The sequence below is a fragment of the Vanacampus margaritifer genome, chromosome 7 (genome assembly GCF_051991255.1).
Source record: "Vanacampus margaritifer isolate UIUO_Vmar chromosome 7, RoL_Vmar_1.0, whole genome shotgun sequence".
NCBI classification, from domain to species: domain Eukaryota; kingdom Metazoa; phylum Chordata; class Actinopteri; order Syngnathiformes; family Syngnathidae; genus Vanacampus; species Vanacampus margaritifer.
The window spans coordinates 14380258-14405686 of NC_135438.1; the positions used below are offsets into that span (position 1 = coordinate 14380258).

At 39.8% G+C, this 25429-nt stretch overlaps 1 protein-coding gene across 2 annotated transcripts in view; it reads right to left on the bottom strand.

Moving 5' to 3' along the window:
• The window catches only part of LOC144055169 (E3 ubiquitin-protein ligase SMURF2-like), a 50395-nt gene extending 25661 nt beyond the window's left edge, over window positions 1-24734 (bottom strand). For both annotated transcript variants that reach the window (XM_077570926.1, XM_077570925.1), the window contains exons 1-4: window positions 24325-24734; window positions 7994-8032; window positions 6506-6614; window positions 223-356 (exon numbers count right to left, since the gene is read on the bottom strand). In XM_077570926.1, the coding sequence (XP_077427052.1) occupies window positions 223-356; window positions 6506-6614; window positions 7994-8032; window positions 24325-24376 (334 nt within the window). In that variant the 5' untranslated portion in view covers window positions 24377-24734. The remainder of the gene's footprint in view (window positions 1-222; window positions 357-6505; window positions 6615-7993; window positions 8033-24324) is intronic.
• Window positions 24735-25429: the final 695 nt, after the last annotated feature.

The following is a 25429-nucleotide window of genomic DNA, read 5'->3' on the forward strand; positions in this document are numbered from 1 at the left end:
GGAAGGTGGGTTCAAATGAAACAGTCTTTGAAAACAATTCATATCGACAAATGGAGGGCGAGGAGCAACATGTCATGGTTTCGTCAAAATAGAAAAAAAGGAGTTCAGCATAATTTTTCGGTCCAAACAATCTCAAGCACTGTTACAAACGGACATGAAAACGGTGAAATGAAAAAAATTGGTAATAAATTGTCAATTCACCAAAGTGAAAGGAAAACTTACAGCCAGTATCTTTAAGTCTGTTGATGGCATTTGAGAGGAGGCGGACGCAACCCAGAAAACCAGCTCCTTGCTTTTTGTGTATCTTCTTGTGGTTCCAAACACTGATGGTGATGGAATCTGCCTTTCCAATATATCTGGAAGAAAAAAAACAAAAGCATACAGTTGTGTGAAAAGTGTTTGCCCCTTCCTGATGTATTTTTTTTTAGCAGTTTTGTCACACTTGTTTGCCATCATCCAACAAATGTAAATACTGTATTAGTCAAAGACAACACTAGTAAAAAAATAAATACATGTCATTTTTAATTTGTCTTTCCCATCTCTGAAGAGATTTTTGGCCCAGTCTTCCTTATGGAATTGATTTAATTCAGCAACACTTTTAAAGGTTATGCCACAGCATTATTTTCAATCATATTCAAGTCTGGACTTTGACTAGGCCACTCCAAAACCTTCATTTTCTTTTTCTTAAGCCATTAAGAAGTTGACTTGCTGAGGTGGTTTTCGATCGTTGTGATGAATCGTGATACAGAAACAAAATGTGTTTCAGCTTGAGGTCACAAACATTCTCCCCAAGGATTTGATGGCAGAAAGCACAATTCATGGTTCCATCAATCACAGCAAGCCATCCAGGTCCTGAATAGGAAAGTAGCCCCAGACCATCACACTACCTTCAACATGTTTGACTGTTGGTCTGGCGTTATTTTTATGAAATCCTATTACGTTTACAACAGATGTAACGGGACACAAACCTTCCAATAAGGACAACTTTCGTTCTGTCAGTCCATAGGATATTCTCCCAAGTCTTGGGAATCAATCAGATGTATTTTGCAAAAGTTAGACAAGCCTTTATGTTTGTTCATTTTGGTCAGCAGCTGTTTTTGGCTTGGAACTCTGCCATTGATGTAATTTCCTCTTCAGTCATGAACACTGACCTAAACTGAGGTGAGAGAGGCTAGCATTTTTTTGGGATTTTTTTTTTTTTTTTTTTAGACGTCATGAGTTTCTTTAATTGACCTTTTGGATGAGTCTTTGCTGTACTCTTCGGGTAATTTCTGTAGGGTGGCCACTCATGGGAAGGTTCACCACTGTTCCATGCTTTTTCAATTTGTGGATAACGGCTCTCACCCTGGTTCGCAGGAGTCCCAACGCTTTGGAAAGGACTTGGTGACCCTTTCCAGACTAATAGATATCACTTTATTTTTCATCTGTTCGTGAAATTCTTTGGATCATGGCATTTTGTTGCAATTTTTTTTTTTTTAGACCTTTTGGCCCACAGGTTCTAAATACTAAATAAAACATGTTCCATCTACTAAATGGAACTAGTCTGTCACCTAAACAGTATTTAGGTGATTTTTATTGATGGAACAGGTCTGGAAGTAACTAGGATGGGATAAAACTGAATTTTATGTTTACATGTGTTATTTTTGTCATACGTTGCTTGATGATCTTAAATAAATTGGGAAAACTACGCAAAATAAGAATTTTAAAAGTGGGCAAATACTCAGAAATAATAAGTAATTATTAGTGGTGGTGGGCTGATTTCCATGGGAAAAGTACATGATCAGCATCGGAATCAGCAGCATAAAACCCTGATGGAAACACCTCTAACTGTACTAATTATTGTACATGGCAAAGCCCAAAGAACTGCTTGGGCACTTTGGCATCCTTGTCCTCATGGCATAAAAATGTTACAACAACAACAAAAAATCATCTGTTTTAAGAGTGAGAACATACGCTGGGTTTGCGGTGTAGACTTTCAGACTAAGCAATAAGAGAAGCAAGAGGGAGAGATTTTAAAGTCAGTGTGTGAAAATGTGGTTTTACTGATTTAGTACAGAGGAAGCCCGTCTAGTCAGTGTTAAACAGAGGAAATGCAGATAATGTGCTTCACCGTTATATCTGTGACACAGTCAGATGTTTGAAATTAGAGTAAACATATCTTCCCAGATTTCACACTCAAACACACAATCACAAATGGCTTGAGTTGACCCACAAACACACAGAATTGCAGCAAGTCAGCCTCGTAATATGACATCTGGCAAGGCAAGGTGTTCCCCAATGAAAACTGCTTCAAAATGTTTATTATGACAACTAAATCTCAGCATTTAGAAATAGTCATATTAAAATATAATTACAACCCCTGTGGTTTGTGATTCTGACCAGGATGCAGTGGCAGGACTTGGCAGCCTCGCTCCTTGCTGGGTCGCACATTATGACTTCATTGCACGTTTTCCACTTTTTTTTTTAATGACAAGTTATTTGCTTATCCAGGTGAGTTAATTAACAGCATCTATGCCAAGAATTGGATTTGGCGAGAGAAATGGGGTGTGCAATTATTTTTAAAAACAAACAAAAATCATGGGATTACACTATTTAGGACAATTTACAAATTGGGAAACTTCCAGAGAGGTCCACATAAAATAATTCACAAATAGTGCAATACAACAAGCACCTATTATATGTCATTATTATATATCATTGGTCAACAATTTGACTTTCAGGAAATAGATCATCTAACACCAGGTGCTATTAAAAAGGGAAACTTGGCAATGACTACTTGGATAAGGAAATATGTCTTTCTATTGCAGGGGTGTCAAACATAGGGCCGCTAGCCGGATGAGGCCCGCAGAGGGGTTTAAGCCGGCCTGCGAGATGATTTTGTACAGTAAAAAAAAAATTGTAGCGAGACTAATTAATCCGCTGGCTACAATCAAAATATGTACATTTGTAATTCACAAGCAATCCTCAGATGAACAATGCAACTTGTACATGAAATTGCCCTGGATGTCAATATTTTACACACCGCCTAAAGTTATGGTTTGTTTAAAAAATAAATAAAAAAAATAAAGTTTATGTATTGCTTGATAACACTGTTTACAGTATTTAGTATTTATTCATGTATAGCTCGTCAGGACACCGTGACACTCCTGAAGCTGGAGGCTAGCTATGGGGGTGTGGCACATTGGAAACCCACCAAGCCTACAGTCCCATCTGCTTTCTGTGGCATGTTAGCCATTTCCTGAAGCAGAGGAAGAGGCCAGGGGTCGTTGGCGGGGAGCACGCTTCACTGAGAGGGCGACCATCCAAAAGGGGAAGATAATTATGCAAAGGCGGGAGGAGATTTGATGTAGACAGATACAGTCAGTGACGAAGGAGCATTGGGAACAAGGTTTGAATGTCCAATAGGGGAACATGGTGCCAAGGATTGAGCCTTCTGTTAGAGTTAGTTCTCACGAGAAATAGACAAGTCAATTTGGTATACTAAACACATTCGGACACACCAGAAGTGTTTTTGTTGTTTTAGTTAATGCATACATAATTCAGTATCATCAGGATTTCTAAAATTGAAAAAAATAGATAAAAGTTAAATTCACAGAGGAGACTCAGTAGTACTAGACTTAAGGCTTGTTTTCATCAAAATTTCAGACAGCCACATGAAGTCAAACTGTGATGTCAGGCTGGGTAAGAGACAGATGACGAGTCCATTCCCCCGTAGTTGTACTGTATGTGATGTCTGTGTTATTGTGTGCTATTTTTATGCAATATCAGCCATTTTGAAGTGGTGAAAACAGCTTGAACCCATCCATGAATTCTCTTGAAAACTCAAAATGTATAAGAAGTGAGAAAATTTTCTTCGTTCTGTGGAAGAAAGTCATGACGTAGTTTCCGTCTATATTTGAACATGTTTTTTTTGTAACGATAACGAGTGAAAATAATGAGTATAGGATACATTTGACTCGACTTGTTTTGTTGAAATTGATCGTGGTGGGAGTACAAAGCCAAACAAGAATAAAGAGGGAAATTCGCAGTCTGTGAGGACCGAGCCACATAGTGCTGATCTATATCCGCTCAGAACACACGTTTGCCGGCTAAAAGCAGCATCAGACATCATGAAGTGAGTTTGTGCAGATTCAGAGCCTTTATAAATGGGTTTAGTAAGATGAGTGTTGTAATGGTCATGGCTTAGTAAGAGTTTGGGAGGAGAATGTAACAGGTGAAAGGTTGTTTGTATGGTTGCAGGCGATATTTGACAGCAGCTGTCAACACAGTGAGCACCAGCTAGCACGGCACTACGTTCGTAACATTTTAATCAAAGGCAGTGCTATAGTGATTTTATTAGGATATTAAATTAGCGATTGAATGTAATTTGGGGGTTCTGTTGTATTGATGTGAGTGTGCAACGGTATATGATAGCTTGGCGTGAGCTACAGCTGACGCCCAACACCAACTTGATAAAGTGGTGTTTTGAAACTCAAATAAGATGAATGGCTTTTCTTTTTTTTTTTTTTACATTTCCTGAAATATTTTGTAGGTAGGAGAATTCTGCATGGCAGCGACAATATATAATTTAGTATAGTAGATACTAGGGCTGGGCGAAAAGGCCCAAAAATAAAATCTCTGTGCTTTTAATAGATTATCAAAGTCATAAATCCAACAAACACTGATTTAAAGCTTTTTATTTATTCCAAAATAAATCCTGTGTAAAATGTTTAGACAACATATCCTGAGTATAAATCCATTTTAACATTAATTTATCATACATGGCTTGTTTGAAGAAAAAAAACAGCTATTCATAGCTTGTGCAGAACTTGCTTAACTCATTTGCTCCCCAAAAACGTATAAATATGTTCTATTTTAAATGTTTTAAGTGTCCCAAAGATGTATTTATATGTTTTTAATGCTAGAGCATACAGACGGCGTTGATGCAGCCTCTCAAATGCAGAGAACGGCTGACGAAATGGTAGTTATTACAAAAACGGCCAGCATATGGCTGCAGAGCAAAAGATATCAACCAGGGCCATGTTGAAAAAAGCTAATTTACCCACAGTTCTGAATATATTTGACTACTGATAAAACTTAGCTATATTCTAATGCTAATTGCTGCAAAACAGAAATAGATAGAAATAAAAAAATCCTGATGAAAGAAGAGACGAATCTTTCTTTTGGTAGGTTCCATGTTTTTATAGCAATAGAACACAATATTCTGTGTGCCTTGCAAAATCAGTCAAAATTCTGTAAAACAGCCGTGAGTGTAGGGAGTTGCTTCTGCGAAAACGGCTGGGAGTGAATGAGTTAATACCACAATTGACCTTACCGTAAACCACGCCCGCATGACCTATTAAACCTATCAAGAGGCAAGATGTCATGTCTGCGTTGGCATGTGTGTTTTGCTGCGGACAAACAAAGCAATCCAACTCTCGGTGATGCATTGCGTGGTTATCCAAAAGCAAGAAGACAAAAAATCAATAAGAATGGTTAAACGCTGTAGTCGCGGCTTGTGTAAGAGAGATAACCGTGTCCAGTTTATTCCCTTCCCTAAACCTTGAAACAACTATGAAAAATGTCTGCGCTGGATCAAACTGTGTGGAAGACCACACAACCAGTTGAATCCCCCCAAAATTACCAGAAAAGTGTCCGCACACGGGTCATGTTCTCCATTGCTTTTAACCAAAGGCTAACGATAGCTCCGGGTAACTAACCCTCCACGCATTTAGTGACTTACTAACATTGAAACTATGAGGTAATATACATTCATTCTTACGCTGCTTGACAGGAACAATCTCCAAAATCTTCGATTTTGCTGATAATCGGTCAAAGTACACCTGATATAGGGTGCTGATGTAATTAGACCACACCCCTTTTCATTACAGAAATGCACATCACTGATATGCTTAATTGGTAGTAGGCTTTCAAGCCAATACCGATTGGCGTAGGACAACATGCATAAAGAGGATGATGTGGTCCAAATAATAATTTGTCTAATAATTCTGCAATCCCTGTAGTTAGTAACGATTGTAAACACGTCTTGTAAACCACCCATCCAGCATTCTGCCACTTGTGCCAAATTACAACTCACAATAACATTTGGCTACCACAGAACTTAAAAAACAACAGCTTGTAATAATCCACAAGAAAAGTGTATTTACTGTATTTATATGCGCCTCAATTTCACGATTTAGCTAATTTTCAAATTGTCGATTTTTAAAATGGTGACTGTAATTAATCAAATTAATTCAAACGATTGCCCAGCCCTAGAAGATATGCTTGTCCAGACTGGCTACACAGCAAATTTGGTATCCAGTTCTGTTGCTGATGTGCACACCAGGACATGAGGCCGTACTGATATTGGCGATAAGAAAGAGGCATTTCATGGGAAATTATTTATTTATAGATTGCTCAAAAACTGATTGACATAATTGCGAGTGAATGCCAGTTTCATTTTCCTGAGCAAAAAATACATTTAGTTAGCTTGTTGTGTCCTTAGAAAACACTCAGGTCTACTTACAGATCATAATGTTGATTCCATTTTGGGTCCAATGTATTTCTCACAGTATCGGTAGAGTGGCACTGTCCAGAGCCATCCACCACCACTTTGGCAAAGGGATCAGGTAACCCTGTTGAGCACAAAAAAACTGAGGTGTCAGATCTAGTGTGTGAAGATGTTTAGAAAATGAACAAATCTAGAGCTTTCGACTGGAACATTTTCATTAGTAGACATTTAAGTATTTTAAAGTTTGTAGTCTTACAGAAACAATTGGATGTGTTTCCTCCTATGTTTTTAGTCAGACAGAGATACGCAGATTAAACAAAGTGAATTGGAAGCTAAAATACCAACTGTTAATCTTGATCCGATTAAGTAAATAACAACATGGCAACCTACTGCCAACAAAAAGTCCTAGTTGAATCCTAGAGAGGCAGAAACTGTAGGCATCACAATATTTAGCTACAATAACACAAATAAGGTCTTTCCACCATCTGACATTTGAGTAGAAATCTGATCAGGGATTTATTTATGACAATGCAAGACACTTGTCATTTCTTCAAGCTTAATAGTGAACAACGGTGGGTATGAATACTATGCAGGCCAAACTTGTTCGGTTACTTTTTATGGGCTTCCCTCTCACGTTTTGTGTGTTAGTTCAAGGAAAGAGGAAATTGAAAAAAACGGTTTGAATGACATGACCTAAGTTTAAAGAGGAACTTGCACGCTAGCTGAATGACATGCTACATTTCTAATTCACAGCAGTTGGCAAAACCACAACTGGCAAATACGGAAGATTGTTGTTAGATTGTTTTTTTAACAAAAAACTAAGGAACTGTGTCTTCCTTAGGCCGGTACACACAAACCCACTTTTTTTTTCAGTTTTTGTCCCGATATTACCCCTTCCCAACCAAGGCCGTCAAAAGCCCAACAATCTTATGTTTTATAAGATTGTCTTATAAGATTATCTCTGTGCTGATAATAGGTTCCAAAACAAGTCGGGCCAACAATCTTAAATAATGAACATGTACAATATTGTGTGTGGGGAGAAGCCGACATTTCCTGAGCTAGATGACTCTGCAGACTGTCATGTGACAGAATACAGACAATCCAAGAAGCTCTCTGACTGAACAAGAATGCGGATGTGTCACGGTTGTGATGGAGCCTGAAGTTGATGAGGTCACATGTGATCACGCCAAAAATCTCCTTAGGACTGGATTTTTTTACCGGTGGCGGAGGTGTGTGTGGGGAGCACCCCACACACAATACGACCAAGACTGTTAAATGCACAATTTTTTATCTTTATGTGTGGGGTCTGCCAAAGATTAAAAAAAATCTTTTAAGATTTGAAAAATCCTTTTGTGTACACTGAAAAAAAAAATGTTTCAAAGTTACCTAATTTAGCAAGCGACTTCAAAATATAGCCCCTTGCCTTTACTGACAAGACCCACTCAAATGCTCAAGAGATCTGTGGGACAAGAATAGAAACACATCAAAATGGCTTTTACTTACGGAAGAAGTCTTTCTTTGCGAGGTTCTTTGCACACAGGACTGGAAAAGAAGAACAAAGGAAAAATATGTAAACGAATGATAATGCGGAATATAAATACACAATAAGACCATTTCACTGTGAGACTGGTTAGATCATGGGTCTTCAACCTGCGGCTCTAAAGCCACATATGGCTTTTTCATCAATCCATCTATTAAGCATATACAACCCTCTGAACTTCTAAACACTTGTTACACTTAATAAATGTAACTTCTGAACTGCAATATACCATTGCTTGTAATGAATGACACACATGATTTCGTCGATTTAGGCATTTATGACCAAAATCCAATACAAATAAAATACAAAACCAAAATGACTGCTTATTGTTACTTTAACAGTCAAGACCACAAAAATTGCCCCATGGTGGAAACATGTCACACATAGACATTAGATGTACCACGGTTGAGAAGGACACAAAATACAATAAAAATACAGGCTTGGAAAGCAAACCCATGATTACGCCGCTGCAATGCTGAGATCTTGACAATGCCCAAAATGACATAGTCAAAAAAAAGTCTGACAGAATCACACTGCAACGGATGTGGGACACATGTGAACACGTCTCGACACAAATCAAATTACACTGGCTAGGGCCTGGGCTGGGTGAACACTAACCATCAGCTTGTCAGAAAAAATGACATTGCCAAAGCCGACACTATGGGCGCGGGCCAAGTCCGAGGACGCCAGGACTGCATCCTGTGGGACAAGCAGACACCATGTTGTCGGCAGACAAGAGGCCTACAGTCTTGGCGCGACATTTATGAATGACAAAATGGATCACTTATGTTTAAATGGGTCGTTATCCTAACAGAATTTTTTTGTATCCAGGGTATTATCAGAAAACTAAATGTGACTAACATTCAAATGCCGGCAAAACAACTAGTCTTACTCAAATTAAATATAAACCAACTATTAACAGGCACAGGTGGGTAAAACCGCGCTACATTTACATTTAACTTTTTGGATAGATTATACTCGAGTAGTTATAATGCTTTATAAACTTTTTTTCTACATGCGTATTATTGTGAAGAAGAAACGCTACTTGTTCACTATTTTGAGCTCACGACTTTGAATTGTAACTGTGGTATTTATCACTTGCGAACTATTTTGGGTGTCAGAGAGAGTGGTCAAATGACTCTTTCCCTTAACCAACGGAACTTCTCGAGACATATGACTCCATTTCACCATTCACAGGCAGTCACATCTGCATGCCTACAAGAACTCCATCTGGAGTTTCAGAAATGTAAAAGAGGCCGTCTCGATCTACGTTAGCAAAATGTAACGCTCAGTGGAATAAAACTATTCTCCAAGCCAACCAGAACCGTTGGAATTATCCAGCACTGTGCATCTTGCTTCTTCACCAGGAGTTTGATGTCTGCAAGAGCAGGAGCGATCATAACCACATCTGTCTGCCTCTGTATTCGTGCAGCACTGAAATGCTGACCTCGAGTTGAGCTGCATTTCTGTATTTTTATTACTCAAATATGGGTACTTAAAAATTACCAGCTAAAAATGTCTGTTCTGCGTTGGTTCTGCTGCAACATTAATTAGCAGAACCGCAATTGTTTTTGAATACCCGTAATGAAAATGAGAGTGAGTCCAAAAAAAGCATATCTAGTTAGAGAGTGTGTACAGATTAGAGCATAGACATTTAGCTCGCTACACTACACTAGGCTAATGAGGATTATGAGATTAATCTGCACACTGCTCCAACAATTCAGCCACAAAAAACTAAGTGAAAGCTGTCCTATTTTCATCAATTGGTCCATCAATTGTGCTGGCATGTATATGCATTTGGTAAGATAAAAACAATAAAAAAAAAGTTTTCTTTACATTTACGAGGCATAAAAAAACGAAGTAGAAACCAAATCCAGACGTCTCCCCACTTAACGAGGGCGATAAAGAGGCTTGCTGGAAATGTATATTGTATTAATTGATGTAATAGCTCAAGTCAAGCCTAAAAGTTATACAACAGGTCACTGAGTATACCCTAAATGCTATGTGCGAGGGAAAATCATTAAGTCAGGTCTGCATTATGAATGAACTGATGGATTTTTCATACCTAAAACAGGAAGGGTTTCCACCTCAGAAGGCATTTTGTGTTGTTACCTATTTAGCAGAAGTTGAAAGAGCAAAGAGCAAAGTAAAAAACTAAACAAAGTAGGGCTGGACTTCATCACCACCATCATGGAAACACCTTGTAAAACCACATTTATTGTTGTACTTTCTAGTTTTAATCCATTCGGACCCATAGATGATTGCAGTGGACATGACATATTTACGTGTCTAAACCAATTTTTTTTTTTTAACGCATAATTTGGATAATGTCAACACTTCTGGTTCATGATTGGATCCTAGCTAACCAATCACTGTAAGTTGATGTGCATGATGTTCATGTTAAAAATGTTACAGATAAGCTTGGTAAGTTCACAAGACGTTACAGCCATACTATCCACTATAACAAATAAAAACACAATAAAAATTTTTTTTTTCCCATGTTGTTCTTATGTGGGAAAAGAGTTAAAATAAATAAAAATGCATGTCTGAAGGAATTACAAAATCCTCTGACACACATTATAACAAGTAGATGTCTAAATGTATATTTTGTTTAATAGACAATAATCTGCATGCTAGTTCTGTATCTTGCTCCAGGGCAGTTCAACATGTAAAGGGGTAGGCCCCACAGCATGGTCTCCATGCTTATTCTGCAGAAACTGAATGACACACTGTGTGTTTTCATTTATTCATTTTCAGAGCCTAAATTAATGTATAAGACATGTATTAACATTTTTAACTCTTGCTGTATACAGCAAAAACTTTTTTTTTTTTTTTTTAAAGGTGAGCTATATTTAATTGTTGCCGTGTGAGCCATGGCGAGCCAGGGCTCAGGGCTGGCAGAGGACCAGAGTCATTCCAATTCTATTAGGGAAGTTAGGTCAACTGGTACTGTGTTAATGACCATGAAGCCCTGGGGTGGGTGAAACCAAGTCTCTGTCCGTGGACCAAGTCACCAAAGTTGTTTACATAACAACCTGCCACTTCACAGCTGCTGGTGTTAATAACAATAACTGCACAAAAGCCAAATCAACCAGACTTAATTTTGTTTTAAATTGATCTAATGTTTACACTTTTATCTAGTGGTATAGTTTGTCAGTTTTAGCGTTAAGTCTACACAGTGCCACCACAAACCCAAATGGGGCCTGACGCACAATTTCATTAGCATGCCCCTCAAACGGTCGTTTCTCATGCCCCAAAAATATTGAAAATGTGTGTAAGTTTGATATTTGAAATTCAAACAGCTGCACTTCTGTGGCCTTTACTTACTCACCCAGTTCCCCATTCGTCAAATTTCACTTTGATTAAAATAAACAGATTACTAAATGAGATCATGTCTTTATTATTATTAGAAAGGTCAAACAATGACATCTGAGACTGCACTGCGCTTTTGCTAAACAAGCACCTATACTTCTCGCATTGTGCTATTATGTAACGTAAACTGTTATTCATTACTGAAAACTGGCATATAATTTAGGACAACATTTAATCATCTATGCACTTTCAATGAATAAGATGAACAACCAGTAGGGCATATCAAATTGCTGCCTCATTGAGTATGACCATAACCATTGTATACCACAAAAATCTTGTCTCTTATTCATTGGAAAACGTGCAGGGTGCCTCTGACAACAAAGGGCAGCCGTTAGTGTGGCGGGAGGGTTACAACGTCTCAGTCTGTCTGAATCCAAAGGTCAGACTGAACGTTAGCATTTGCTCTGGTCAAAAGGTGAGAGTTCGTAAACAGTAAAATGAGGGGTGGTGTCAAGGTATTTCCACTTGTTTTCTCAGAGGAGTTTCCAATGTCAGCAGTTGCAACGCATGCCATTTATTCGGAAAAAGGGGGCAGTCGATTACATTTAAAGCCTTTAAAACCCAAAGGGTGCTCGTTTTGGGAGCGGACCACAGATTGATAGATCAGGTAATTGAGATCAATAGTGGTTTTCCACACGTAATGGCGGAGCATTGCATAAAAGAAAAAAAGGAAGGAAGGGAGGAAAATAATGTTTTTCGACTGGCTACATGTTCACGTCTAAAACACTGCACGGTTTTCATTGCAATGTATACTCTAACTGAACCACCAGCATGCATGAAGCCTCTTGTACTGTGGTAACATCTATTAGACCATGTCGCTAGCAGCTCTGTCCTAGACAAAAGGTTTGAGGTCACTAACTCCAGTAGACAATTGCGTGATCATACAAAGCCAACTCCATGGTCAAATACAGCCATTTTGTGGTCCATTTGTTCAATTATTTCCCTGGCAGCACTACAAGGACATGGCGGGCTGACACGTACTGCATCAGAAATAAGTTGCTGGCTGGGTCTAATACTGGGCCAAAAGATACCGTATTTGTCTCTTTAGTCCTGCTGCTAGCAAGAATAATGTTATGAAACAAAACGCTGGTGTGTAGACATCATCTGTGCTTACTGCCTGCAGTACTTACGTACGCACTGTATTCTTGGTTGGCTGTGAACGGCCTTAACATCACAACACAATAATGCAGCTTTTATACAGGGAACGAAAAACTATCCAATCTTCTAGTCATTTTGTAACATTAAGTCAAGACAAGAAACAACTACGGTAATCTAATTGATATTACATGTAATATCAATTCGGTAGAGCTCAATTAAATGGAACTCAACCAGGTGGTAAAATGCAAACATGCACTTTTGGGTGTGACAATTGATCACTAACTAGATCTATCCCAAAAGAGTCTGGTGGTAGTGGGAAATCGGAGAAGCTGATGTTGAACATTTATCCTTTCCTGAAGACAAATACTGGCCTGCAGCATGGACTGACCTAGGAGTGAGACTGAATGCCGTTCATGGGGCCCCAGTGAAATTAAGTTGTGCCAAAACATTATCCAAGAGGGGAAATTGTAAAGTTATGCTTTAAAGAAGTAACTATTTATAATTCTAGGTTACAGCTTACCTAAGAATACATCTTCATATCCCTGTCGGCTCTGTGTAAAATTCCAAGCTTCTTGACACCACTGTAGCAAAAGAGAAGCTTTAATAATCATACTTTCCAAATGCCCTATTTAAGAGGATGTTTGTTGTGAACAATGGAGATTCTTAAAGTTACATACAAAAGGGACTCTGGATTTTATTCAAATGGCTAATGACCAAGGTTATTTTGGTGTCGAATACTGTAGCCAAATGAAATACAGTTGAAGTCATTGGCAATTGCACAATTTGTGAAAAGCGCAGTTGTAAAGTCCCACAAAAACAAGCTGCAACTGCTCCTTGCATCACACGAGAACCCTGCACATCCACCTTAGAGATTGTACTGTACTACACGTGATTCAAAACCTGTCAAATGTATAAAACTAAGCAAACGCTATAGTCTTGAGTCTCTTAAAGAGTTGCAAACTCACATGCATCCCATGAGTCATTGGTGAAAAATGACGGCACACGTCCTTCACCTTCACCCTGTTACTAGCCACAGCACTGTGCTGTCTCATTCACAGCATTGTTCGACAGTTAAACAAAACACTTCCTCCCCCCTTCCCCACGCCTGCCTGCCGGGCTCGTTCACCTACTACAACACACGGGGAATACATGCTGGCAAAATGTCAAGAGCAGAAGGCTACTACGTGACCGACTTGCTTAAAGTTACACTTGCAAAAAAATTGATAACAATGAGGTGCAGAACTATGCAACTGAAATGTTGGAAAAATGTGCTCGTAACTAGCGAGCTGAGCCTGATTGCATTTACTAGATTTGTTTCTCCAGCCCAATGAATGCTCAGGATTCCAATTATGTCATTCCTTCTGAGGCCAACAGTCTACTGTTATCCCTGAGGAGATGACAACACTCTAGAGTCAGTAATCTTTCTTGAGCAAACCTTAGTCATGACGCTAAGCAGGATAATGAGATGGCTACCAACAGATTTTTTTTTTTTAATCTCCGGGAGAAATCTACACTGAAATCAGTTGGAATGTGAAGAAGGGAGACCGACGTCTATCTCGGGACACAAATCTGTGGAACGCAGACCGTCTGGGACAGGGAATGAAGCAGCACAGGCGGAGATCATTATTTGCACCAAGGAAATTTGACGGTGATAACATTCTTGCAGCATATAAAGACAGGATATGACAGTGAAGGTGGGGAGGAGGGGGACAAGGCTCTAAGCCCAAAAGTAGACCTGAAATTGTTATAGGCTTTATAATATAAGACTGCATTATTATTGTAGATGGTAACTCATACCTTTTCCGTTTCATATATTTATATAAAATCTATTGGTGGCCATGTGTCATGACACGTGTTAGTGTGTGCACGTGTCTGTTTCCTCATATGGAAGCGTCACCTTCTCTGTAGGGTAGAGCATTAAGATGACTGCCGTTGGTATGACAAGGAAAACAGTCATCTAACCTCTCAATATGGGGAGTGGGTGGTCACGCTACACCGATGGTCTGTGGATCACTGCAGCATAGTGGATAATTGTGCTAATGGCGGAGGTGGCTATAAATGAATAAAACAGGAATAACTTGCAGAAAGACTCGTGGGTCAAATGTGTCAAATGAAAGAGGAAAACGTGACAAAAAAGGCCCAAAACTATATGGAAGCAATGTAGGCAATTTCTAAATGCTGAATGAAGATATCATAATACAGTGGAACCCCTCCGGCGTTACAAATTGGAAGTTGATGAGAATTCAGATTTAGTTGGTAAACTACAGTGTGTTTCCCTTTTTGTGATTTTTTTTTTTAAAGAACTATTCAAAAATGGATAGCCGCATTGTGACTATTGATTGTGATCTATTGCTTGTTTTACTACTTCGTTACTACTAATAATTGATATAAAAATACAAAAGTATTAGTTTATGGCTTTGTGACTAAATACAGTATAAGGTTTTTCCACATACTTAGTGTCTTGAATGTCAGCATATGTTTGTCCATATGTCACTTGTTTCTATATTGCCCACCCCCCACACACAAATAACATGTTACTGGGTCACCACCAAGCCGTCTTATCATAAAGACAGCGAAACACTGTCTCAACCTATTCTTGAAATTTGGAAAAATGGAAATATCAGGAGATAAAAGCTAATCAAAGTCAGTATTACTTGAAAAGCAAGACTGACAGGAACTTTGAATTGGAATGTATTTTTGGGGGCAAAGTTAAATAAATCAGTTACCATACTAGTGCATAATAAACCACAGATTAACTCTTTGACTGCCAAAAACGTTAAATAACGTTTAGTAAAAACCTACGGAGGAGCGCCAAACACGTTCACCAAGTTTTTTTTGGGTTTTTTTTTGGAAACGGGTGGAGGAAAGCCTTGGCCAGCTGTGCTGAAAGTATCAAGCAGATCTAGTTAGTATAATGCCTATTTTTGGCCCCTAGATGGCAGCGATGACTCTCTTTGGACAAGATTGGGTAGGCGTCAGTAGAAGACGTGAGGCGGAGCTAGAGTGTTGAGGGGACAATGGCTGAGGAAGCCATAATGGCGACCGGTTGCAAGTAGCTCACGCTTGAGCATTTTTTTCAAAGACGAAAAGCATCGACCAATGCTAAAGAGCACATTGATGACGACGATGATGATGATGGTGACTCAGAGGTTGACGCCGAAGTTGGAAGCGTTGACGCGGCGGCTATGATCACGTCATAAAGCCTCACCGGCTAGCGATGCTAACGCCGGAAAACGCGGAGCACAACCGAGCACTTCTGCTCAGGCGGACGTTCAATCGGACGACGAAGAGTGCCCCGAGTCCAATGCATATTCATCGGACGAGTGGGTACAGTCTGATCACGGAGAAGACACTGGTTATGGACTACGATGCCACCATGAATGGAGCGGATAAGATGGATCAACCACCCGGTATAGGAACTGAAGGACAATGAGGAAGCCAGACGTAACACCACCGTAACGTCACCGTATCATGATCCTGAGAGTAGACTAGATGGCAACATGGCCAAACACACACTGCAGTATATACTTGCTATTCCCCGGGAAAAAAAGCCAGCAAAAAAGTGTAGCGTCTGCAATCGCAGTGAAACTAATCTGTTGTGCAAATCCTGCTGCGTCCCCTTGCACGCAGGGGAGTGTTACAAAAAGAAAAACTGTATTTGAAACATCCACACAATTGTAAATAGTACCACGGTTGCATTTGTAAATAGTTTGCCAAATTGTTTTGTCAATACACTGTTGAATGTAAATAAACGTATTTTGCTATCACTATCATTACACTTTTTCATTGTTGTTGGTAGTGTTTTACAGAAGTAAAGCACTGTTTAGGTGTTTGTGGCATCATTCATGGGAAAAAAAAGGTGTCAAATTCACTAGAGTGCATGAAATAATATTATTTCACAAAAAGCTTGATTTCTCCGTTTTTTGTTTCAAAACAGAGCATTTGGGTGAAACTAACCATTTTCTATTGTCTATTACTGAAAAACGGAATAAGGTAGAAACAAACTTTTCTTTCTGATGAAAGATGAGAGCTCAATCTTTCATTTGGTAGTATGTGTGTTTCCATAGTCCAAACACAAAATTTTCTGTGGACCTTGAAAGATCAGTCAAAATGCTTAAATCGGCTGGCACCCACGGCATCCCTTTTCTGAAAACGTCTGGCAGTCAAAGAGTTAATAGTCCTTGTGAATCATTGTGAATAGATGGTGGAAAAGTGTATATGGAAGCTGCAGTGAGGATTGTCATTTTCAGGATTTAAAAAAAGTAAAAAAAAATAAAATAAAAAATGCCGTGCCTCAGTCTGTATTCTCCCACGCTGAAACTGGAAACATCCTCACAGTTAGGAGGATGCAATTTGAGTGTTCGTAAAGTAGTCATGCTGAATGGTCTACCAGACACATGGACGCGCGCACGCACACACACACAGAGCAGTGGGCTGCCTGACCGCAGAAACAGTAGCAAAAGAAGGGGAGGAGAGAGTGATCCCGAAAGACCCTAACCTGGTTTATTGCAACCACTGAACAATCAAAATATAAAACATGGAAAACTATTTGAATTTAGTATAATTTCTATAAAGCTCTATTCTAGTCAATAACGTGTTGTAGAAATAAAACAAAAGCTCACAAGACATACACGTTAGATTAGTACAGATAACAGTCATAACACACCAAACTGGAGCCACACCAGTTGAGTCATCTTTCAAGATTCCTGTTTGAATGAATGAAGGATGGAAGAATGGGGACAAAAATAACAGTTTAACAAAAGTGCAAGGACGTGATGAGAGGCTGCAAAGAGCGGGCGTGTGTCCAGACAATAGCATGGCGGAGTCAAGTAAGACGCCACAAACTGCAGTAGGTTTCGCATGTCATGGCTCCAGACTAGACCACAACTCTTCATTCATCAACAGAGCAATGTACAGTACAGATGCAGGTTCAGATGTACTGAGAGTTGGGGAAAGATGAACATATCTAACGAATCAAGAGAACCTTTACTTCCAGTGTAACTCTACCTAAAATAAAAGTAACAAGGGAGAGCTCTCCATCACACGCTGCAGGAAAACCTCCCCCTGTTCTTGGAAAGTTTAAGGCATACAGAATGCTAAAGCCCACCTCCTCTCTCCGGTTAAGAGTTTGTTACGCAACATTGAGGTGTTCAGTCTTTCCATTTTCCTGCTTAGTAGTACACGGATGCCACCAAGTTCAAAAGTAATCGGAAAAGCAGATAATACCAACAGTCGACTGTAACAACCAAAGGCTCAGGCTAGAGCTTACGAGGCGAACACGAAACAAACTGCTATGTTTATTATGATACATGATTGTTATTTATAGGTTTATGTTTCAGCCAAATCCATTTAAGCAAGGAAGTACAATTGAAGTTGAAAGCATGCTGCAAGTGAAATAAAATTGAACATGTGCTAAATATAGCAAAGAGAAAGACGGTGAAAAGAAGAGAGCACTTCACAAAGACAAGAGAAAAAGGTGTGTTTATACTTGACAGGTTTGATTTGGTTATAATAGAAAAAAAACCTTGAGTGCACTGCCTACAATAGTGTTCATGTGATAAAGAGTAAACATTATCATCTGACGGCCTAAAAATGGGACCAAATGCAATATGTTATATGTGACCTCACTGGTCTAAACATGACAGTCTCACTAATATTACATTTGTGGAGCACGAGTTATGCAGCAAAATCCAGTCGTTTTTATCCATGTCATTTTGCCACTTGCTGTTGACTGAAGATGACATCACAGTTGCTCGGGGCTCAGGTAACAACCAATCACAGCTCACCTGTTTTCTGAAACTGGAGCTGTGATTGGTTGTTACCTGAGACCAGAGCAACATTGATGTCATCTTCAGTCGACAGCAAGAGGCAAAATGGACGCCTTTCGATATTGATAAAAACAGTTGGATTTTGCCGCTTAAATAATAATCCACTAATGCAGTATTAACCAGAATACCGTATTTAGACTAGCGGGGCTGCATAGCACTAATTATTATTCTCTTTATCAGGCTGTCAAACAACCACAGTGAGTGATGATGAGACCAATGAGACTGAACGAGCTAGTGGAAGTCATCACCACTTATGAGTCACGAATCTTCGGGTACAACCCGGGGGACCGAACGGCAGAGCCTTCAATTGAAGCGTCAGATGGCACCAAGGCAGAAGAAAACCAATTTGACAGTTGATATGCAAAGTCAAAGTCATTTTGATCGCATTCTTCGGCGCCAGAGGCATCATCCACTCAGAGTTCTTGTCACAGGATCAAACGATCAACAAGCACATCTTAAAAGAAATCCTGCTTTGTTCACTGTGGTTGTGACAAGACAATTCGTGGCTGTCACCATGACAACACAGCTGAGCGTCTGACAGTTCCTCGCCGAGAAGAACATCGCTATCCTGAAGCATCATTAGACATTAGGGTCACTTTTCTGAGGAAGGTTACTGTGATTTTATGGCTTCAAATCTTACTTTTGCACCGTTTTGTGTTCAGTGCTGTTAACTAGCAATCTTTGTACAATCAAGTTTTTCCTCATTTAGACGTGGCCTAAAGAATGTTGAGAGAATATGCAGTGGAAGCTGAAATTATTAAATTAAAAGTGTAAAAACAGTCCAGCGGTCTGTGTCCAAAACAGATGCTGAATCCTTATCTTGACCACCAGCTTGTAAATCTTTCAGTTCCCATCAACACGCACACACACCAAGCACCGGTTTCCCCAAATGTTACAACACACGCGAACTCTGACAGTTGATGAAAAATGTAGCGGTGTGTTCCCTTGCCTGTCTGAGAGTTGCACGCTCACCGAGTACAGGAAGAAGATGCTTCCAGTTGTTGGCTGCTTGGTGCACGCCAATTGGAGGCTAATGGAGGCAATGGATCACACAGGCGGACATACTCCCCTCTCCTTGCAGCAGTGAAAGCGAATGAAGCGATTCATCCCCTCATACATCGCATGTCATTCTCCTTTGAGTGGATCCAGACTCCAACCAGTGCAAGAAAATGAAATGAAACACCTCTTTTTGGATCGTGAGACCGCATCAACTGTCTGGTTGGCTAAGCAGCAAGTAGTCTTGGGGGCTTAACGACACAGCAGTGTCTCATCAGTTGACCAAAAAAAAAGTTTTCCTTTTTTTTTTTTACTTCCTAATTTGAGTAAGTGTAAAAAGAACGCTGTTATAGTTCGATATTTTAAATGGAGGCTGGAGTTGTTTGGTGAAGTCATTTCAGTTCAGTTCAACACAAAGACCATTTTCAGAGCTGTCTGAAGCAATGTCAAATACTTATAAATAATATAATTACAGTGTGACATATTCAGTTAAAACGCCATGACAGTTGTCAGTTTGGAACAAATATAAAGTTGGATCAAATTTGTGAATAACCACCAAGATTGAGGTTTCAGTGAATTTCACTTCAAGCTTATTTGAGCAGTGCACACCACAAGGTTATTTTACATTTTTGTGTTTCAGTCACACGGTTTTCATGCAACCTTTTTTGTCATTCCAATTTACAACTGACATCATTCAGATTGAAGATATCTGGCCACTACACTAAATTAACCAGGACAGCCGTTTTGTAGCCGTGTGACATGCAAAGATCTTATATTAAAACATGATCAAAACAAGTTACAAGTAGGGAGCGTTCAATGCGAGTGGAGTGGAGGGACCGACTGGCAGAGACGTCAACGCTGTGCTTTAAAGAATTATGCACACTGCCACACTGGGTGTGTGTCATTTTCTGTGAGTTTTCCATCTCATGAAATTTGTTGTAAATATCTAATAGGGCTGCACAATATAGCGAAAAAAAAATATCAATAACGCGATATTGGCCCATGCAATATGCATATCGCAAAGACATGCAATACGTTTCATATGGAATTTTATGCTTTTATCTGAATTTGACCAGTCAGCCGCTAACTAAAATGTGCACCACCATACAAGAGTTGAACATTATCGAGAGCTAATAACAATTAATTAACTAAGATTATATTGAATTTGCTTATTTTTCTGCATGAAAATGTTTTAAATCTTTCATTAGATACTAAAAATGTCATTTCTTTAGGTACATGTTAAATATCAAAATCGATATTACTATATTCAGCAACTATATCTCATATTGCATAATTTTCCAATATCATGCAGCTCTTACTTCAACAACGACAAACTGTGCGCGCTAGATGCGCGGTGACCAATCAAAACGCATCCTCCATTCAAATGATAAGAAAATGATAGTGCAGTTTGTTTGTTTTTACATTCATTTGTTTAATGCTTTTTAGAACCTCCAAGCTTCTCATATGATCATGTTGTTTAGAGCTGCAGCCGTTGCCCTGGAGACACAAAGCTTAATGTGATATCCCAAGACTTGGCTTCGCAAATTGCCCTGCACTAGCCTGTGACACAGACAAAAATGCAAACTATGACAATACTAAACACATAGTGGAGGGTTAAAGCAGACTGCGGTTGGTATCCAACGTTAGGTCTAAATGTGCACTGTCCCAGACACATAAGCCAAGCGTAGCCACAACTAAACACCCAAAACGCATCCAATGACGGCACAAGTTGAAATTAGCAGCGGTGATCCTCGCGTGTGTGCAAGTGAGAAGCAATTCTTCTCGCTCCCTTGTCATAAGTCCCCCCAATGCCCACTCTGCTTCAACAAACCTCTTTTACGCTGCACGCTAAGAGTCATCATTTTGCTGCCTTGTCCCCCGATGTCGCTGCTGTTGTGTATTGACAGCCAAATCAACCCAGCAATTTTCTGTCATCTGACTTTTGACAAGTGCCTTTTATGCAAAGATCTTGCAAAACTGGCGCATCAAAAACATAATAGAAGGTCTGTCAATCATATGCCCTTGCTTTCTAAACAAAACCTTGCAAAGCAGGATACTGAGGCAACTGTGCGAGTGTGCGTGTGTTCACGTCGTGAGCGAGCCTTCAGACAATTAGATGCACGATGGCGTCAGTGGTCTGACATAAAAATGACAACCGCTTTTATTGTGACACAACATGGCAAAAGAGAAGTGAATGTTAAAATTAACTTGTGTATCTTTCTTTACAGCTTTGCCTTATACGTGATTCTATTATGGTTATGGTACTAGGTAAGGCCTTCCACACACAAAGCGACAGGCGAAACGATTTAACTTGTTATGCTGCAATTCCAAAATGTAAATCTCTCTAAAATAACCAATCAAAAATGCCCAAGAACTTTGACAAAAACAAGCAAGCTGGCCACTGCCACCAACTAATTTAATGTAGTACATACTAGAGGTTGAACTGATTATTGGACAAATCCAATTAAACGTAATAATTATAACATAATATGTTTGATCCTTGACGTTGCCCAATTGCGTTTTTTTGGCATCTCAATCTTCAACAAGCCCGTCTGCTGCCGTTGCTAGACTGTTAACGCTCAAGCTGTGAAGCATCAAAATATCCGGCCAACAGGCCACACAGCCTTCATACACCTGCGCAGGCCTGGGAGTATGAAAATAAGTTGGTTGTGAATGAGAACAGCAGTTAGCCTCGCTAGCTTCGACTATTCCGATTAGCCGCTAGTCATAAAATACCAGCGGGACCACGTAACTGGCGGCGAAGGAACAAGGGCGGCGGGGCTAAGTCAAGCTCCAGCTCCGTTGCTTAAATATTTTAATGCATGGTTAAAAACTGTGTGATAACGACAACTTTATTCCTACCTCAAGACACACAAACATCATGACACTTGTGTCACTTTATGAGTATGAACTATGACATATAACATTTGCCGCAAAACAGCGTATGGCTATACTAAGCTACAAGTGTGTGGAAATATTTTTTACCAAAAATGACAACAGTACCACTGTCACTTGGAAAATGTCTAAGTCTATCCTACAATGAAACAAATGCACACGTGAAATAGACACAGTGAACTAGAGAAATGCTTTTTTTTTAAGCAGAAAAGAACAACAATATGGAAAGATGGTGGGAAAAAAAGGTGACTTTTCCAAGGCAGTGTAAAGGGGGGCTTAGAGCCATTAAACAGGCAGGGCAGCGCATATGTATGTGTTAGGGTATTTCTGAATGCTGGAACAGTTTGACAACCTACCCTCATGTCTCCCCTAGCATTTTATAAGTCTGGCGCAGACGTCATGCATCTCATTATTGTAGGATACTGTGTCACTGTGTGAACATGCACGCTGCTACTGCAACACTTTGCTTTGCCGGTTCTGCGTAAAAGACAAAAGCGGAAAATTGGCACGGTAGATGGTAAATAATAGGGGTGGGAATCTTTGAATGTCTCGCGATTCGATTCAGATTCTTGAGTCTGCGATTCGATTCAGAATCGATTTAAAATGTTTTGATTGACACTGATTTTTGCTTCAATCTATAGATGTGCAAGGCATTGTAATGATCTACTCCAGTCTGACTCGCTAGGCTAATTAGCACACCACTCGCGGCACTTTTATCACTCAAAAGAACGTCTCCACGCTGAAAATTTTTTTTTTTATTGGAATAACTTGATCGTGACTTTTTCCTTCTACTCTCTAATGTGGCTACAACCTAACAGTGTATTACACCACGTGGAACCACACTGCCCCTCAGTGCCCAAACAGTACAACATGAACAGCACTCCCAATAAAGGCACACACAGACAAAGGCAAGACAGTATAAAATTATTTAAATAAAATCGATTTTGGGACATTTAAAATCGATTCTGAATCGTACTAAATGACAATCAATTTTTTGGCACACCCCTAGTAAATAGTACTTCATTTATAAAGCACTTTTCCATCTTACAAGGACCTCAAAGCGCTTTATATTTTGACTATGTCTTCTATTACGGCTTAGCAATTTTGCAAGATCTCAATGAAAAAAGGGGTCCACACAGACATCCTTTCAAGTGAAAGACAGACAGAGGATATGTCTATGATCGGCAAGACTCACATTTCCTCTCTGAGGTTTCACATTCCTGAGATTCCGTCTTAAGACCACTGCGACCCATTTAAAACCATTCCCCATATGGATGGGGGGCGGGGGGGTTCAGCGCGCAGAAAGAACAGTTTTAAAGTGTGTAGATCTTATTACTCCACCTTGCTGTAATGCACCGGGTGAGTAACTGTAAATCATGGCGACGTGTCATTCATGTGGAGTACAGGCAACATCTATCATCATCACACATGCCAAGCTGAGGGATCCAATGGTAGGCAGAGCCAGTGGGAGTCCAGAAAATACAGATGGCAAAAGGAACACATCTCTCTCTGTCACAAGCACGTGCACGTTGGCCATAACATTAGGTACACAATCCAATGCAAGATTTGATTCAAATATTTTTGCTTAGAGAGGCATAAGAGAGTGAAGGATGGAGGGAGGAAAGATGATTGAAATTTGGAGGAAAGATAGAGGCAAGGCCTTTTTAATTGATGCTTATTTTATACTGCACTACAATCCTGTCGAAACTAGACTGGAATTGAGATTAGCACTAAATACTTCCCTGCTTTCAGAAATATACATTTTTAAATTGCCTTTTGATTTGCATGTTATTTGCTTTCCATTGTATATCCTGTTTGTCTTTGCCTGGTCCTCATAAATAAATATGAGTGACTGATTCATTAGGTTCTTTTAGGGCGAAAACCTACACGTGACACGTTGCCAGAGAAAATCGGCCATTGTCTGCGTTGGGTTCATACGAAGACATTTAAAGGCTAAAAGTGCAAACCAAGTAAGAAAATGTGTGTGCCACGCGCACCACATCCCCAGCTGACCACCAGCAGATGTTAGCTAAGCTGGCTAGCATGCTAACGCTGCCGCCGAGCGGTGCAGGAGGGGAGAGGGGAGGGGGTTTAAATTCGCTTACCTGTCAACCGCAGCTTGACTGGGCCATTCCTCCGAACTCCTTGGTTAGACATCCCCCTTGGTGTTCCAGCGTGTTGAAAATTAACAGAGCGCACGATTCATTTGCCGAGTTGCTCAAAAGGTGTCTCCCAAATCAGCCCCCCCTGCTAGCGTCGTATTAGCTTGTTGTATCACCATAGCACATCACTGGCCTGTGTGCATTAAATAGAACGGCGTCACGAACGACCGCATGGTTGAAAACGATAATCCTCACGTGGAAAAAAATGTAAGTCGCAACACTCCCAAACAGCGTGCATGCCGTGAACAAAGTGAAAAGGCAAAAAAAAATCAAGTGAAAGGTTCGCCCTCCATCCGGCCAAGCGCCTACTCGGCTAGGGTGCTTCTTGATGAGTGAGTGGAGTAGTGCACGACACATACAGAAAGACAAACGTAAAACATAACAAGGTAGAACTATATCCGGCATGTCTTTTCAAAGTAAAACTAATGTCGCGGTACTCATCTTGGTGGTGACAATATAGACATACTGGGTCAAACCAGGTGGTGATATTACTTTGAAACTAAAATGATAGTGTTTTGGGCGTAACCTGGTTAACTTTAAGTCTGAAAGTGGTTCGGTAACATGATTATAAAGTTAAATTTCTTCGGGGAAACATAGTAAGTATTTGAAGCATTTAATATCGCCAGTGGAATGATATAAATTAGCAAGAACATTACAGATCACTTATAACTGTAAAACCTTTTTTTCATACATGTTGTTTAAAAATGATCAAAATTGATGAATTAATGCATCGTAAAAAGTTTCCTGACGCAATTTGATTTTTCATATTCCATCCATCCATCCATCCATCCATTTTCTTGACCGCTTTTCCTCACAAGGGTCGCGGGGGTGCTGGAGCCTATCCCAGCTGGCTTCGGGCAGTAGGCGGGGTACACCCTGAACTGGTTGCCAGCCAATCGCAGGGAACACAGAGACGAACAACCATACTCACAATCACACCTATGGACAATTTGGAGTGTTCAATTAACCTGCCATGCATGTCTTTTAGAATGTGGGAGGAAACCGGAGTACCCGGTGAAAACATATTCAGGAATATAATTTTATTTGC